The sequence below is a fragment of the Podarcis liolepis genome (assembly GCF_965112155.1).
Source record: "Podarcis liolepis genome assembly, chromosome: 11".
NCBI classification, from domain to species: Eukaryota; Metazoa; Chordata; class Lepidosauria; order Squamata; family Lacertidae; genus Podarcis; species Podarcis liolepis.
The window spans coordinates 43,953,279-43,971,714 of NC_139565.1; the positions used below are offsets into that span (position 1 = coordinate 43,953,279).

An 18,436-nucleotide genomic window follows, 5' to 3' on the forward strand; every position below is an offset into this window, starting at 1 on the left:
CCGGGCTCGGCTCGGGGAGCAGCGCTGCTCCCCCCGGCTCCCCTTCGCCCTCCCGGCTCTCTCTGCCGCCCACTGGGGACCCCCCTCACCTGCCAAGTCCGGAGCGCCGGTGGAAGTTGCATGCATGCATGCAGGGCGCCGCGTTGCCATTGCATTGCACTGCACTCCATGCAACGCCTGCACGCATGCATTGCCTTGCACGCCCGCCAAGGGGTCTCCCCGCGGTCTGATGCGTCCCCTCCGGCGCGGATGCAGCATTGCAAAAATAAAAAAACCCCGACGCAGCCCTACCTGGGGGGCAGCCGCCGCTCCGCCTCCGCGGGGATCCCCGGGCTCCATCCTGCCGCCCGATCTCCGCGGGGGCGCAGGCAGGCTGCGCGGGGTCTGCGTGGAAGAGCCCCTGCCCGCCCGGCCGCCGCCGCTGCGCTCATTCCATGGCCGGGAGAAGAGCGCTTCAAACAAAACGCCCGGCCCGCCAGGCCACGCTGGGAAACGTAGTTCACGCACCCCGCGCGGGCGCAGAGCCCAAGGGCGAGGGGACTACGGATCCCGGCAGCCCCCGCGCCAGGGACGGAGGGGGAGAGGCCGGGTGCAGGGATGGAGGGACGGGTGGGCGAGTGAGTGAGTGAGTGGCAGCCGCCAAGCCTTGGCCGAGAGCCAGGAAGGGCCTCCCCAGAGGAGGAGAAGGAGGGAGGCACAGAGCGGGAGGGAGGGAGGGAACCCCAGGGGTCATCTAGTGACGGTGCCCCAATCGAAAATTTGACTTTAAAAAAAAATAATCTTTCGAATTTTTTAATTTTTCCCGCGGCACACCAGGCAACATCTCGCGGCACACTAGTGTGCCGCGGAACAGTGGTTGGGAAACACTGCACTAACACCTCCCTCCTTATGCATGGATGGTGCCATTTCGGCTGTATAAGAACCGACATTTGGGGAACTGAGATCATTATTCCTTTATATGATATTCCTGCTGCAACAATAGAGGCACAAGGCTGTCTTTATCAGTAAGATAATATGTAGGGAGCAATCAGATTTTGCTTTACTACTGATCACCCTGATTTTTCACTGAGGGGGGAATAATTCTGAAACACTAAACTCAAATATGGAACGAACAATATATATACCATACCTTCCATAATGCAAATATAAGCAGCGTAAGAATCAAAAGTCCAGCAAAAACGCTCAGCAGAATAACCCATAGTGGTACATGACCAGGAAGAAGCTCTTTGGAAATTTTAATAATGGTCTGAAAATTGAAAATACACACACAAATAAATCAGTATTTCAGTAATGATGGAACAAGGTTCTAGGTCTAATCTGTATTTAATTGTGTCTTAACACACACAAACTTTTAGTTGTACTTAATTTTTAAGTTTTCATGCAAATACACAAAAGCAAGTGACGGGGGGGGGGAGAGGCTTTTCATAGCCTATTATGTGGGATAATATCCAGGGGAAAGCTGTGTGAGAGTTTTGCTTCTACTAGTTACCTGTGCAAATTAGTGCCGTCCCAAAAAGTGTTTTGAAATAAAAACGGCTGCAAATGATCTCAGGGTTTTGTGTATACAAGTACTGCTGAAGTCAATGAAATGTAATTACCAATCACTTTAGGCTGAATTCACAAACAAGGCATACTATCAGCACAATCCTATACATGCTAACTCAGAAGTGAATCCAAATACGTTTAATGAGACTTCCTTCCGATAAACTTTGTAAAGAACTGCATCCCAAGAGATCTGAGCAGCTGTTGTGTGATGCAACCACAGGCATGTTTACTCAGAAGTAAGTGTTTACTTGGGAGAAAGCCCCATTGGACTTACTTCTGGATAAATATCCAGAGAATTGTGCTGCAAAGCCACGAATGTTAAAAATAAGCACCCTTATTATGCACTAATTTAATTAAGAGTGCAGTGGCAGAGAAGAAATTAGGTGGCTACTTTTCCACATCATGAACATCAATGAACAGAATGTTTTTACTACCTTTCCATTTGATTGTAGTTGTGAATCTGGACAAATATTTCTGGACAAATAAGCAGCCAGTCTGCATGTTTACTTAGAAGTAAATTCAGTGAGCCTTATGGCATAATTCATAAGGTTAGGATGGCAGCCTTTTTTCCTGCCTTAACTGGTTTGTGGATTGAGCTTCCAATGTTTGCAAGAGTCTGGTGGGACTTACCTCTATTCTTTCATTTTCTTTTTTCAATATTAGTAATGAGTTTCCACTCCTAAGTAATGCTCTTACATTGACCTCTGCACTATGAAGATTTGCCTAGAATAAAGCAGAAGAAAAGCAGTTTGATGAAGCATTAGTTTCCAGAGATGAATCAGAACAGAGTATGATTTCTGCTTCTAAGAGGAAATTGTTTAAAACTGTGTAGAACAGCAGGTGGAAAACCTGCTTGAGAGGTGGTCTGAGAACTACAGTTCTTATCCCACCCACTGTCTGGTCTCTGGCACTCTGGCACAGAACTTTGCCATGTGCTGAGCATGTACCAGTGCAACCCTCTGTCTGATAAAAGTTGCCCCCTCCCTTGACTTATGACATTCATTGCCACTGTCTGCTGTCTCGCTGAGATTGCCTTGGCACTTGCTTCTTGTCCAGCTCCTCTTCCTTACTGGTAAAATGTGGGAAATAAAGGAGCAAGTTAGTGGTTCCTTCAGTTGTGTGCTTTTTTGTAACACTTGCCCCCAGCTGTTCCCCTCCACTGCCACCAGAACTACACCAGTGTATTTATTTGATTCGATCATAGGCTCCAGAATAGAGGGTGGAGTGGGAAATTTTCACTGGGACTGTACTGATGTTTAACCCTTTCTCCCGCAGCTGTGATCCCAATGAACATCCCTGTATGCTCCAATGATACCTTTCTCCCATAAAGCTAACTGCAGCATGAGTGATGTATAATAGGGTGTGTGATTTGCATGTGTGTGTTTTTAACAAGCAAACAAAACATTCTCTGCTACTTTGTCCTGCTTTATAACAGGCTGATTGTCTGTCATTAACCTCTTCTTCATTTATTAAAAGCTAACAGTATCTATTATTATTATTATTTATTGAATTTATAAACTGCCCTATACCCCCTATACCCGGAGGCCTCAGGGTAGTTCACAGAAAAGATCAACATAAAAACCACAATTTTGGGGGGGGGGGCTCCAAGAAAGTGGGGCCCTAAGCTATAGCTTGTTTAGCTTATACATAAATCCGACACTGCAGCTGACACCCAAATTAGGTAGAGCTGATGTGGCTGTGGACTCAGGCCTTGGCCAAATCCAGTGCGCAATCCTAATGATGATGAGTTTGGATTTGATATCCCGCTTTATCACTACCCGAAGGAGTCTCAAAGTGGCTAACATTCTCCTTTCCCTTCCTCCCCCACAACAAACACTCTGTGAGGTGAGTGGGGCTGAGAGACTTCACAGAAGTGTGACTGGCCCAAGGTCACCCAGCAGCTGCATGTGGAGGAGCGGAGACGCCAGATTACGAGTCCACCACTCTTAACCACTACACCACACTGGCTCTCCTAATAGATACATTGGGCAATTATACCTACATATAGAACTGTGACAGTGGCATAACATGGTTTTGGACTCACGACTGTAACAAAGTTGGCAGTTCACTTACCTTTTTAAAGGTACGTTTCCAGATTCGGAATGAAATGTTCACATGAGTTATATTTGATGGGGCCACCGTACAGTTAATAGATTCACAGCGATAAAAATCACAGTTCTGTTTGAAGGATAATAGACAGACATTATTAATTAAACCTCTGCCAAACATGACTGCCCCAAAGAGCCTGACTTCAGATATCCTGACAGCCATTTTCTTCACCCCACTGAAATAAATGTTATTCAACATCTATTATTATATATTATTTCTATTGAAATGCATAGAGTGGCAATCGTATAGGGTATGTGGTGAAAAAGGGTCCCACAGACTCTGAGACAGAGAACAACTTAAACCAGTATGCATATTTCTGACTCATAAAATAATGGAAAAAAGAATCAGTGCGCATTTGTGTTCACTGCAATGGAAAGATGGAGGAAACTCAGATCCAAAAGGCTATAAAGGCCCTCAAAACTCAAAATTATACTCCTAAGAGTATATGCTCACCATAGCTAAATAAGGTGAAAACGTCTGTCAATGGGGCTATTGTAATTGCATGTGCTGGTTATCAGAAGTGGCTTACTGGGTGAAGCAGAGCCACAGTGCTTGTTTCCAGGCAGGTGAGTTGCTTTTGCTTATTTATTTATTTATACCCCGCCCTCCCCGGCCAAGACCGGGCTCAAGATGGCTAACATCAAGTATAAAAACAACTGATTAAAATACAACTTAAAAACAGGATTAAAATACAACTTAAAATTTCAGTGGAAGCCCAGTGGAAGTTCATTTCAGTGGAAGCCCAGATCAAAAACTGTTTTGGGGGAGAAAATGTCAAATCTTCACCAAGGCCAACTATCCAGACTGGTCCTACATGGGCCAGAAAAAAAGCCAGGGAAGTCCCCAAATAGGGGTTCCATTACAGAAGGAAAAGGAAAGAGGGGGAGGGGATCAGGCTGATTCCAAGTCAAAGGCCATGAGGAACAACTCTGTCTTACAGGCCCTGCGGAAAGAAATCAGATCCTGCAGGGCCCTGGTCTCATGAGGCAGAGCGTTCCACCAGGCCGAAGTCAGTGTTGAAAAGCCCCTGGCCCTGGTTGAGGCTAATCTAACTTCCTTAGGGCCCGGGACCACTAGGCTGTTGCTATTTATGGACCTTGAGGCTCTCCGTGGGGCATACCGGGAGAGGCGGTCCCATAGGTAAGAGTTATTGGAAGCGGCAAGGCAACGGTGAGGTCAGCATGGTGCAAACGCACCAGCAGGAGAGCTGGATTGGCTCTATGTACATTTGCACTGTACATACCTCCCTACCATCTCACTGCCCCTTCCTGCCCCTCCCACTAACCTGCTTCTCCTTATTATGCATTTCTTACTCCTGTGCATAATATTCCCAGCAAAGGCTAAGAAAAATATGATTATGATTACAGGTGACAATGACAGGGAAATGTTTCCTAACATAACCCAAACTGAAACTAGTCATGTCTGTGATAATATTCAGCCTCCCCAAGCAGACAGACATTCAGAAAAACGTACTATTTTTGGATCCTTTAGAGGGTGTCTTATTCCTGATGTCTCGAAGGGAGGGTCACCACCAATTCTCAAAGGATTTGTGGAGTGGCTGGAATTGCAGTTTACATTCTGTTAGCGGAGAAAGCAACCAGGAAACAAATATTATTGGCAGTCCAAGACAGTTTTAACCATGTTTAAGTTAATTTCACAAATAAGTTGGCTTATGTCTCTGCAGTTGTTATAAGCTGTATAAAGGATCAGAAAATAGTAATTTAAAAAGCAAAATAATTTTAAACAGAAATAACAGAATAACCCAGTGCTAAGAAAAATATACCATAATAAACAGAAAATGGTACAGTGAAGAGGGCAGTTTATTTTTAATCACTATTCCGCATTTTTTTATAACTAAAGCAGAGCACAAATAGTTCTACATTGCCCAGACCACAATACAGTATTTGGTCCAAAGCTGGATACGACATCATGGATTTTCTGGTTTCTAACCTGAACAGAGCAGACTGTTCTATTCTTATCCCTTAAACTTTCTAGAAGTTTTAATTTCATTTACCAAAATTTATATGCCACTTGACTGTAGCAAAAACTTCTAAGCGTTTTGCAATAAATATTAAAGATGACGGTTTTCCATTTTCCATTTAGAAAAGTGAAAGGAAAGAGACATGGAACTTCTTGTCATTCACAATATTAAATCCATACAATTCAGATAAGAAGCTTAACTTCCAGTTACTGGGCAATGCTGTTTGCATATAACTAACTTACCTCTGAGAAAGATATTGCGGTCAGGTAGAGGATATAGTTTTCGACTGAAGTCAGGTTAGGATATAAGATTTGCAGTGTAAGCGGCGGCATTGGGAAATGGTCACCTTTTTCAATCTATGGACAAAAGGATGGAAGTTTCACTTTGATTAGTCCATTCATTCTGTTCTAAGCATCTCATCAATATCCAGCGCCATCCTCCTCCAGACCTCTTTGGACTATAAGCTGGGGGGCAATGCCTATTGAATGTGCAGAATACAGAATACTAGCTATGGTTTGGCACCTGCCCATAGGATATTATTAGTTCTTGCAATCCCAAAGCCTTACAACATCAGATCATAGTTCAGTGGTACCTTAGGTTAAGTACTTAATTCGTTCCGGAGGTCTGTTCTTAACCTGAAACTGTTCTTAACCTGAAGCACCACTTTAGCTAATGGGGCCTCCTGCTGCTGCCGCGCCGCTGAAGCACGATTTCTCTTCTCATACTGAAGCAAAGTTCTTAATCCAAGGTACTATTTCTGGGTTAGCGGAGTCTGTAACCTGAAGCGTATGTAACCCGAGGTACCACTATATACTCTGTATACATTATATAATTCCATAAATGGTAAATTAAATGGCATAAAAGGGTAAATTATAAAGAAGAACAGCTGTCATACTTTTTGATAAATAAATGGCTAAGAAAGATGTGCCAAGAAGTATCTCAGCTCTTTTTTCTGGCTGAATATGCTACTCCTGGATTAATACACAGAGGTACAAATATGTAACCAGGACAAATGGTCTTGAAATGTATGGATGTACAGTGGTACCATGGGTTACATACGCTTCAGGGTACAGACTCCGCTAACCCAGAAATAGTACCTCAGGTTAAGAACTTTGCTTCAGGATGAGAACAGAAATCACATGGTGGCGGCGCGGCGGCAGTGGGAGGCCCCATTAGCTAAAGTGGTGCTTCAGGTTAAGAACAGTTTCAGGTTAAGAACGGACCTCCGGAACGAATTAAGTACTTAACCTGAGGTACCACTGTATCCATTTAAAATGTAAGTGGGGACTAATCATCTTACTTTTGGCTCTGTTTGCAATTAAATTTTGAATATATTCACGAGTGGGGATTTTGACTTTGCTATCACTCTATCAGTCTCCCACTGAATCTCTTTCACCCCATGCCAACACATTGACTGAAATCGAAAATGGCCCTTCAGTCTAAGGTGCCTAAGAGTGGGTTACAAAACACAAGTTATACAGTTCAAAACCAAATAAAAACAGTGTATGAAACAAAACCCACATTTTGACAATTAGAAAGTTGACCACCACAACCTGTTTTTCAACCATCAGAGGCTAGGGTAGATTTACATAGGCAAAATTTCGCTTTTACACACACACACACACACACACACACACACACAGGCACACACGGAAAAGAACAGCAGCCAGTAAATGCTTGCAGGCTTTTTCTTACCATGTAGTTTATGTTAATTTCATCTCCGATGTTCTCAGTGGAATTAATATATTTAGGGAAAGTATCATTTGCAGCAATAATGATGTGAAATGAACTGGGTTCTCTGAAAAAGAAACAAAACAAAACAAAAATGTATATAGCTATTTAGAGTTTTCAAAATATCCCACATACATCAATACAGTAACCTAAAATAATCAAAAGGTAGATCAGTGTTCAATATACCCATGTTTTTAGATAAGGACTAGTGTTGATGCTGGTGCTGAGAAAACCATGCAGTATGGTAATTAAACAAAAAACATGCTCTTTCACTAACGGCCATAGATGTCAAATACAGCTTCTAGTGAACATGGAGAATAGGTGCACCTCTTAATCCTGGCTTTTGATCCTTGAGATGTATATTTTTTGGCCTCACCTTATTTCTGCAACTGTAAATTGTTTTAAACTGTTTTTAATATTTTGTTTTAATGTTGTAACCTGCCCTGGGACCCTAGGGTGAAAGAGAGGTAATAAATAATTAAAATATTGAGAGGGCTTCCCATAAGCATCTGGTTGGCTACTGTGGGAACAGATTTCTGGACTAGACAGACCTTTGGTCTGATCCAGCAGGGCTTTTCTTACATCTTATGCGTGATAGAATATGTGCCTTTTTGCTTCAGGTGAAGCTATCTCTAAGGCTGAAATCCTAAACATGGTTATTAGGAAGTAAGGTTGTCCGAGAATTCAGCTGAAAACAGAAATGTTCCCTTGTGTGTCCCATGTCTAGAACAGAATTCAGATCACCAAATATATTTGGCATTTGCTGTATTTGCTTTCAGTTTGATGTGTACAGTATTTGCATTGTGTTTCCTTTGCACTGAAACTTACAGTATGTGGTGGAATAATGTAATGATGTAGCAACGTATGTAATTAATTACATAAATGATGTAACTTACAGACACAAAGTAGAATAATGAAATTTTTGTCAGATGAACTGCAGCAGAATGGAAACAGTGCTGCATGTGACCAATACAGGGCAGGACAGAAAACAATGCTTCTTACATCCCTAGTAAGTCTTGTGGAAGTTATGTCTAAGTAAAATTGCATAAAATTATACCACCAGACTGCAATCCTATACCCACATGGGAGCAAGCCCCGTTTGATGATACTTCTGAGTAAATATGTATAGAATTGTGCAGTAGGACAATTTTGCTCTGGCAAAATATATAGAGGTACCTTTTAAATATTAATCCACTTTCATATTTGACTGGTATTGCAATACTTCCTCTGTTATCCGCGAGGGTCTCTTCGTGTTCTTCACTGTCACTGAAACGAAAAATTGTTAAGATCGAATATGAAATTCATGCACTACACGTAGGTCGGGTTTTGCTAGACTGAAATGCTTGCTGTTGTGGATTAACACATCTATTGGTCTGTTGCTTTAAGCTACAGCAGTTTTCAGCATAAAATGAGATATGTGTCCAAAAATAAGTTTTCTGAACACTTTGCCAAGGGGCAGCTATGAAACCAGATGCACTTGTACCTCAAGAATACAGACACATCGAATTTTAGAGTTGGAAGGAATATCAGGGATCATCTGGTCCAATTCACTGCAATGCAGGATTCACAACTAAAGAGTCCTTTCAGAAGGCCACCCAACCTCTGAAGAGGAGTCCATCACCTTCTGAGGTAGTCCATTCAATCACTAAACAGCTCTTTCTGTCAGAAAGTTCTTCCTAATATTTAGCAGGAATCTATTTCTTTAACCTACTTGATTTGTTACCATCCATGTAATAAATAGCTACTGTCAATTTATAAATGGGGCCTTCGTAAGCGTTCATATGGAAATGGTATCTCACTTAGTAGCCTAGGAAGCAAAATGGGGCATTGGTGGGGAGATTAACAATGCACTACAAATAAGGGTCAGAACTAACCTGGTGACAGAAAACTGAATCACAGTATTTTCCAGAAGCGAAGACACATTGAATTGGAATGCTATATCGAAGAAGATCTAAAGGAAAAGTGCATCAAATTAATGGTGTTCACAATTATTTGAAACAATATGTCTAAATTGTAAAATAATGTTAATAGAAATAGAAAGCAGTTTATAGTCACTCCCCAGATGCAGAGTATGGGCTGAAAGCACATGAGACTACCACCTTGCTAAAGCTAAGCAGATCTGGGTTTGGTGATTATGTGGATGGGTGACTGCCTTGTAACCCCATGCAAAATGCCTTGGCTTCCATGACGGAAGACAGAATGAAAATAGCACCCAAAAATGGCCCCACCTGGCCTAGGGGGCGGGGCCCAGACTCATCAGTTCTAAAAAAAAAGGCTCCTCGTGAGGCCGGAGGAACATTGCCCGGCTATTGTTTTATTGTTTTATTGATTTAATATGCTGTAAACCGCTTTGAGATTTTTATTAAAAATATAAAGCGGTATAGAAATTTACGGTAAGAAATAAAAAAATAATAAATATTAATAAATCAGGTGTCCTATGTGCAGACACACAGAACAGTAAATTAGTGGAACTACAGTGGTACCTCTACTTACGGACATGATCTGTTCCGAGGTGCCGTTCTTACCCCAAAAAGTCTGTAAGTAGAGTACCACTTCTGCGTGTGCACGTGACATGATAGAGTGCTCCTGCACATGCACGAAATGGCAAATCTGGAAGTAAACACTTCTGGGTTTGCCGCATTCGTAACCTGAAAAAACTCAACATGAAGCAAACGTAACTCGAGGTATGACTGTAAATGACAAGACTGGAGACCCACCCCATTAAGAATGAGGGCTGCACATCAAGTTTGCCCTCAGGCTGCCACTGAACCTTGTCGGGAAATACAGCCGCAAATTCTGATCATTTAGAATTGGGTGCTGGTCTGAAAGGAGGGACACAAACTCCAAAGAAAATGTGACTCTCAACTACAGATGCATGTCTAGACCTTTCCAGTAGTATTTTAAAATCTGAACATGGAAGGGGCAATGTTGTATTCCATTAAAGATCTCAAGGGGGAAAATATCCGTTTCATTTGTTCCTAACTGGAGTGGCCTCTCTCTCTCTCCCTCCCTTCCTCCCCTCTACCATAAGGTTACCAGACGTCCCCGTTTCCCGGGGACAGTCCCTGGATTTACAAATCAGTCCCCATACAAAATCCATTGAAGTTGAAAAGTGTCCCCGGAATCATTGAAAAAAATCTGGTGACTTTACCACCTTCCCACCTACAGAGAGAGAGAGAGAGAGGGAGGGAAGGAGGGAGGGAGGGGAAGGGAATGTTGTGCTGTATTTTCAGTCAGTACAATATCTTAACTCGAAACATTGGTTCCAATTTTATACAGTCATACCTCGGGTTAAATATGCTTCAGGTTGAGCGCTTTCGAGTTGCGCTCCCTGGCAACCCGGAAGTAACGGAGTGCGTTACTTCCGGGTTTCATCGCTTGCGCATGCGCAGACGGTCAAAACGATGTCACGCACATGTGCAGAAGCAGCAAATCGTGACCCACGCACGCGCAGATGCGCAGACGCGGGTTATGTTTGCTTCAGGATGCGAACAGGGCTCAGGAACGGATCCCGTTCGCATCCAGAGGTACCACTGCATAGCGAGTTGTACCGAAGATTGCAGGGGTGAACCTAAGAACATAAAAAGAGCCTGCTGGACCAGGTCAATGGCCTAGCATCCTGTCCTTCCAGTGGCCACCCAGATGCCATGGCAAACCCACAAGCAAGACCTGAGCACCAGAGCCCTCTTCTCTCCTCGCCTGCAGTTTCCAGTTTACTAGTATTCAGAAGCACATTGCTTTCAACGGTGGAGACAGAGCATAGCCATCATGTGTAGCAGCCACTGATAGCCTTATCCTCTATGAATTTGTTGAATTCTCTTTTAAAGCCATTCAAGTTGGTGGTCATCCCTGGCTCCTGTGGGCGTGGGTAGCATAGCTTACCCATGCAACCCATGAAGTCGTGATTTCTTTTATCTGTCCTGGAAGGCAGCTCACAATGGCTCTTTCCCTTCTCCCCCCCGGAGCCCCCTTTATCAGTTGGAAAGCATATCCAGAGGGCTGGTGGGGGGAACCCTCCAAACATCAAGGTCTGTGTCTTGCAAGGAACTGCCTGATACCACACAGGTGCCCAATTTCGACAATTCCCCTCTCGCACTGCTACTCCGTAAGTTAACGGTCCACAACATTTGGTAGTTCTCCTGCAACCGCCTGGAGAGACTTTTGGATCTATACAGAGGCCAGTGGCAATTGGCAGCGTATTTTCCATTATTGCAGCATGGATACAAGCTATTATCTCCCTCGCATTGACTCTGAATTACCACAGCATAATCGGGGCCGTTAAAAAGTATTTCGCAAACAATGCACAGAGACACTGCAATTGTTTAATCGTGTTGCCTTTAAGTCCCTGGAGAAGAAGTTGTGGGAAAGTTTGCCGTCAGCCAATTTAGTGTCAAGAGAACAGAGCCAGGTCACAGAATGAGGAACTGGGACTAAATTGAAATTCCACACAAGTTGTTTTTGTAAGGTTATTAAAAGCCTCGGCAAAGTGTAGAATTTCACTTTTAAAAACAGAGCAATGAGTTCCATGGCTAATATAAAAGCTGAATATTTGAGGTCACCAGAGTAGAGCTGCTGTCAGCCTCAGAGCCTTTCCAGATAACCAGGGTGAAGAAAATCAGATAAACTTAACGTTTTAACACATTGAGCACTTTAATTCCTAGTGCTTTTAGACTTCCAGCAGAGGCTTTGGTGGACTGGTCAGGGGCTTTCCTAGATTGTGATTTTGATCCTGGCTCCACCATTGTCACTGGAGGCTCAGGAGTGTGTGTTTCTAGCTATGGCCTGTTTTGGACAGCTATGGCCACTGTATTATTCCATGCTCTTGTAACTTCTAGACTGCATTACGCCCTGTGTGGGATGGCCCTTGAAGACAACTTGGAATTTTTGTCTGGTCCAAAACAGCAGCCAGATTGCTGGCTGGGGTTCCAGAACTTCCATGATCTAGCTGCATTGTTCACCCGTGTTCACATTGCTTTTTAAAGCCCTACATGACTGAGGCCCCAAATACCCGAAAGATGGACTCCTTCCCTGCAGACCCTCTGGGGTGTTCAGATTAGTAGAGGGGGCCCTCATTGTGCTCTGGAAATAACTTTCTCTGTGGCAACTCTGTGGGATCCCCTCCTCACATAGGTTCACCCGACACCTTCATTGCTTAGTTTTTGTCATATCCTGAAGATGCGCCTCTTTATCTTTGACACCAGAGGGATATATATTTTGCGAACTACCCTACTGATTTAAATACTGCATTTTAATATTGCTGTAACTCACCCTGGGACCTGAGGGCAGGTGAGAAATCCTATTAGCAACAGTAATAGGTAGTTTCACCTCCTACACAAATCTCCTTTTCAGGCTGTATTTTCACACCTTAAGAACATACCCCTGTTATAGCATATGGCCAATACAGTGTTCTATAATCTTTTAATTCAGGTTTTTTTGTGCCCCCAAAGCAAAAAAAGATGACATGCTGAAGGATTCTAATTGGTCATCTGTTAGACCCTCAGGCGGAATACAGAAACACAAGGTCTCAGCGTTTATCAGACCTGATATCTGAGTCATCTGATTTGAAATGAATGCAGCTCCCCAACCCACATTGTAGGCTTGGAGCCTCTACCCACCCCATGCTAGGATCCTGAAACTGCTTGGGCCCCCATGCTGGCAATTTGTGAAGAGTGTGGCTTTGGCGAGTGTCTGCTGTGGGGAGAGTCTAAAGATCTGGATGCAGCTCACAGGCCTGTGACTTCCCATTCCTGCCATAGGGATTCATTTTCAAATCCATACTGGCTGTTTTCTAGCCATTACTCAGTGAAGATAAGCTTCAAAGTATGTCAGCAAGGCCTAATGAAGAGAAATCACTGTATATGATTTCCATTGGTTGGACGAATGGGCTTGGTTTATGTCCTCTGCACAGGATAAATGATGTGACCTAAGCCTTGCTAACATTCTCTCCCGAGAAGTAGCTTATGCAAGGAAAGTGCGCATGTAGGCCAAAGTGCATTTTTCCTCCTACATACACTGAAATAAGATCTCTGGTCTTCAGCGGAAGCGCTGAATGAAGGGATCTTTTGCATAAACTTTGTCCATCTGCAGAAACGAGACTCTTCCGTTGTACAAAGGTTGCAAGGGCAGATGCTGAGACTAAGAAGATCCCAAGGCAAAGACTACAAGGTCCTCTGACTTCTGCAACAGGACCCTTTCTGACTTAGGGATTAAACAATAAATAAATATGCTGGCTGCAGGATGGTGCCGTCAGATACTAGGACCACTCTAGAAGCTACTGTTTATATATTCCCATGTACACCATGCTCCTAGGATTCAAATTCTGGCACAGTCAGAGCTTCAAAGCAATGTCCAAGGCAAACATCACACGCTATTTCTTCAGCCCTGTTGTAAAAACACTTCCTGTGTCCCAAATGTATGCTTCACAGTTTATGGGTGACACTCAAAGTAACCGGGAGAGAAAAATTGTGGTGGTTAGCAAGCGGCAATACTAAAGGAACACAAATTCCATCAATCTCCAGTATACAATTAAAAGTAGAGTGGGAATTCCAATCCAGTGTTCTGATGGTATGAAAACAGGTGATGAATAGGACAGGGAAAGTGGCACAAGAATCACTATAGATACTCTTAAACATGCACTAGAGAGCAGGATTCTGCCCACGGTGTGGCAGTGAAGGTCCTTTTGCTTGTAACACATATGCTCTACCACAGATCTACAGCGCTTTTCACCTCTGAAAAGTGACATTTTCCTGTATTTATTACTTGTACGAATAAAAAGCAATATAGAAAGCATCTCTATTTACTCAAGTCTTTAGGTGGGTCAGAATTCAGCCTCTGTACTGTTATTGAATGTTTGATCTATGGTATTTGTTTTCACATTATGGTGTTTTCAATGTCATTAGCTGCCAATGGTGGGGCATGAAGGCAGGGACATACATATTTTTCATTAATAACACATTAGCAAGATTTGGCTCAAAAAGAGCCTGACGTTAGAAAAATATAATTAACCAAAACAGCCCATTCACAACAACTTACCTCCTCTCCAGGTGTTAGGAAAGGGTAGCCCACTTTGCAAGTGATATTAGGCCCAGATTCACAGCTATCTTTTGATATTTTCTGCACATAAAATGATAGAAATTATTTCATCTTGATGTAATGTGAGTTATTTCTGATTTATTTTTGAAGTGAAAACCTGCAAAATCTGAAGATATAAACTCAGTTAAAAAAAAAAAAAGGTAAAGGACCCCTGACAGTTAAGTCCAGTCATGGGCTCATCTTGCTTTACTGGCCGAGGGAGCCGGCGTTTGTCTGCAGACAGTTTTTCCAGGTCATGTGGGCAGCATGACTAAGCCACTTCTGGCGAAACTAGAGCAGCGCATGGAAACAGCATTTACCTTCCCGCCAGAGCGGTACCTATTTATCTACTTGCACTTGGACGTGCTTTTGAACTGCTAGGTTGGCAGGAGCAGGGACTGAACAACGGGAGCTCACCCCGTCGTGGGGATTCAAACCGCTGACCTTCCGATCAGCAAGCCCTAGGCTCAGTAGTTTAGACCACAGCGCTACCCGCATCCCATAAATTCAGTAATATATCCCCAAAGAAGACTGTAACAGCCATATTTGCATGCCACCTTTTTCTTCTTCTCAGGAGCTCATGATGAAGAGGTATCTTCACCAACACTGCGTGAACTGGGCTGAGAGACACTGACTTAAGTCAACTTCATACATGAACAAGTATTTGAACCCAGCCCGATGTCCAAGTCCAACACTCAAGCCACTACAACAGAGCTGGGAAACTTAGGTCCCTTCAGAAGTTGTTGGACTACAACTCCCATAATCCCTGAACACTGACTATGCTGGCTGGGGACTGATGGGTGTTGGAGACCAACATCTGGAGGGGCATGAGTTCCCTGCCCCTGAACTTCATCATGTTGGCTCTAACACAATAATATACAGTTAGATGTGTCTTTCTTACATCACACATATTTTTCTTTAGTACTGTTTGCAGAGTAAAGTACCAATATCTACCTATAGGAAAAATCAACAATTGCATAGGAATCCCTGGCTCTCTAACCTGAATTATTATATATATAAATTCCATCAAACAGACAAGCTGGCTTTACTAGTTCTCCATCACAACAAGACAAGAGGATTATTATTATTATTATTATTATTATTATTATTATTATTATTATTATTAAAATTAAAGCATGTACCTCAATCCCAGCAAAAATAATATTTGGAGAATACTGAACAATGACTCTGGTATTATAAGCACTGTCTTTTTTATTCTTAACAAGCATCCGGACCCAGAACTTCAGATTGCTTGCCCTGATAATGAATGGTGATGAACTGAAAAATAAACAAAACATTTAATTTTTTTATTTTTTATGAATTTTATTTTCAGTTTTCAAGAGTTTACAAATACTCATCTTACAGTCACATACTTCCAATACAAATACATATCAGACTTCCCTCGCCCCCTTTTGTGGTTCCATCTCTTACCTAAATTTTTAACACTGCATTTTCCACTTTATTCCATTTCTGAATTATCTGACAATTAAGTCAACCCTACCAATGCACTTAGTTTTATACCATGATTTTTTAAAATATTCCACAAATATTCCCCACTCCTTAATAATTTGCCCCCTTCTTGGTTTCCTAGCACACCTGTTAATTTTGCCATTTCAGCATAATCCATCAATTTAATCAGTCGAAATCAAAACATTCTTAAGTAATAAACAATTTTAAAACAGTTCTGGCTTATGATTTCTGTAACAATAGTTTCATTGACCCAACCATGCTGAATGTTGTACAAGATATCTATACAAGCATAATTTTACGTGTGTATATAGAAAGGTAGCGTTGTCCATGTTACCTGCTTCCTTCTATGGCTGCATTGGCAGTCAGCTGAAGATCGGTAATACATTTCTCTTTGGTTCCACAATCCTTTGTGAAAGGGATCTGCAAGAAGTTTAGTCATTCATTCATTCATTTATTCCACAACCTTTATATGTTGCTTGACTGTAATAAAACCTCAAAGTGGTTTACAAAGCAGTTTATGGACTTTGCAACAAGTTCCTCTATGCCTCAGAAGTTCTTGCTGAAGAGCATACAGTGGTACCTCAGGTTACAGACGCTTCAGGTCACAGACTCCACTAAACCAGAAATAGTACGTCGGGTTAAGAAGTTTGCTTCAGGATGAGAACAGAAATCGCATGGTGGCGGCGTGGCAGCAGCAGGAGGCCCCATTAGCTAAAGTGGTACCTCAGGTTAAGAACGGTTTCAGGTTAAGAACAGACCTCCAGAACGAATTAAGTTCTTAACCCGAGGTACCACTGTACTAATAATTTGGGACATTACTGCTCCAGCTTAGCTCAATGTTAACCCTTAGATATTTCTTGTATATATTTTTTTAAATGTTTAATGTTTTAATGTTGACAAGGCTCTTCAGTTCTTTTTCTTTTCTTTTTTAGTTGAGCCAGTCAGTTTTGTGATTATTTTGCATTGTTTTGTGGTATCTTATTGCATCATTTTGTATTGTTTTATGGTATCTTATGCTCTCTACCTCCTTGATATTTTTTTATGTGAGTTTATAAATTAAATAAATACAGAAATATATTGATGCACTAATTCACACATCAGATCAAGAAACCAGACCACTTTCCTCATTGTAGTGACTCACATATTCATATATTGAGTTGGGCATTGCACTGTCCAGGATCGGTCCACTCTCTGGATCAGAGAAGTTGAAGTCCAACAAAACCTTTACAGAATCACGAAAGTCAGGCTGGTCCTAGAGACAAAGTGAAGGCAAAGAAAACAGTCATTGCAACCTTTCCCCTTCTTCCAATCATCAGAATACTAAAAAAAGAGAGGCATGCTTTTAAAATGACTATTGGTGTGTGGTCTATACTTTGCATTATTCACCTAAAAGGAAACATGCCAAACAGCAAATTCAAGACAAAACAGGGAGCTTAAGGACCATACTAGACAACATAGCCAAAGGATTTTCCCTTATGGACTCCAACTGTCCCTTTTTCTTATCTTGAAATTGCAGACTATGAGTCAGAGCCCAGGTTTCACTGAATAAAAAGCAACCTTCAGGGTTTTTCAGCTAGGCTCATCGTAGCAGGCCTCAGACCACAAACACTTTTAAAAAATGGAGAGAATTTAAGATGCAGTCTGGTGTGCCAGCTATGACAACAATGGAAAATAATCCCCAGGAGCACAGGTCTTTTTTTTCTGCATCCCAAAGAAGATGGCTGGGTCTCAGTAAGAGACCAACAGAATTTTTTAAGGCTGGGGTCCTAAGAAGTTCAAGCATGTACAAAGTGCCTGTGTAATGATTTTGTTTTGTTTTGGTAACAACCCTTATCATCAAATAGAATGATACTCTTGAGGGTCCCACTGTCTTCAGATATAGCTAGTCTGGGATATAGAAGGGATGGAGAGAAATCTGATTCGGTTTGCATTTATCTATTTATACAGATTACTTGTGTACCACAATTGAGTATGTATCACAATTGGGAAAAAATCCCTTTTATAATCTGGAACTGGGCCAGACCAAATGGAGTCTTCAGTCTGGTCCACTCCCTGCCTTGGGAAGTCCAAGAACTGTAGCGGATTGGCTCTCCCCTCCCAAAGTGAGCCATCCCATCCCACAAGGAAGCCTGCATATGAAAAGAGCATGTAGCCCTCTGCCTGTCCCACACAGGGATGCAAATCAGACTCCTCAGTGAGTTGGGGAACTTGAACACCATAAAAATAACACCGTGAAGTCCTCCAATCGAATCATTTGTACAAAAATGCTTGTTTTATAAAGGTGTGCATAAGATAGGGTGCTTAGAATTCCATACAGCTTCATTTCATATTAAAAAGGAATCAAACAGACATCAGGAATTGTCAATAAATCATCAGTCTAATATACAGAAATCAATACATGGCAAACTTGTTGGGCTGTTTGCGAGCTCTGATAAAGAGAAATGAAACGAGAGAGTAAAGAGAATATTGTCCGCATACAAGAACAGTATAAATTCTCTCTAACTAATCCCTTACATAAAAACCACCATT

The 18,436-nt window shown here is 42.2% G+C and overlaps 1 protein-coding gene across 2 annotated transcripts in view; it reads right to left on the minus strand.

Moving 5' to 3' along the window:
• Positions 1-18,436, minus strand: part of ITGA1 (integrin subunit alpha 1) — a 70,289-nt gene that overhangs the window by 6,417 nt on the left and 45,436 nt on the right. Inside the window, exons 18-29 of one of the 2 annotated variants that reach the window (XM_083465770.1) lie at positions 17,049-17,159; positions 16,242-16,327; positions 15,580-15,715; positions 14,399-14,479; positions 9,241-9,317; positions 8,543-8,632; positions 7,331-7,433; positions 5,878-5,991; positions 5,128-5,232; positions 3,619-3,723; positions 2,176-2,268; positions 1,130-1,246 (exon numbers count right to left, since the gene is read on the minus strand). In XM_083465770.1, coding sequence (XP_083321896.1) covers positions 1,130-1,246; positions 2,176-2,268; positions 3,619-3,723; positions 5,128-5,232; positions 5,878-5,991; positions 7,331-7,433; positions 8,543-8,632; positions 9,241-9,317; positions 14,399-14,479; positions 15,580-15,715; positions 16,242-16,327; positions 17,049-17,159 — 1,218 coding nt within the window. Of the gene's footprint in view, positions 1-1,129; positions 1,247-2,175; positions 2,269-3,618; positions 3,724-5,127; positions 5,233-5,877; positions 5,992-7,330; positions 8,074-8,130; positions 8,633-9,240; positions 9,318-14,398; positions 14,480-15,579; positions 15,716-16,241; positions 16,328-17,048; positions 17,160-18,436 lie in introns of those variants that run through there. The other variant, XR_014517227.1, reaches the window with a different exon arrangement.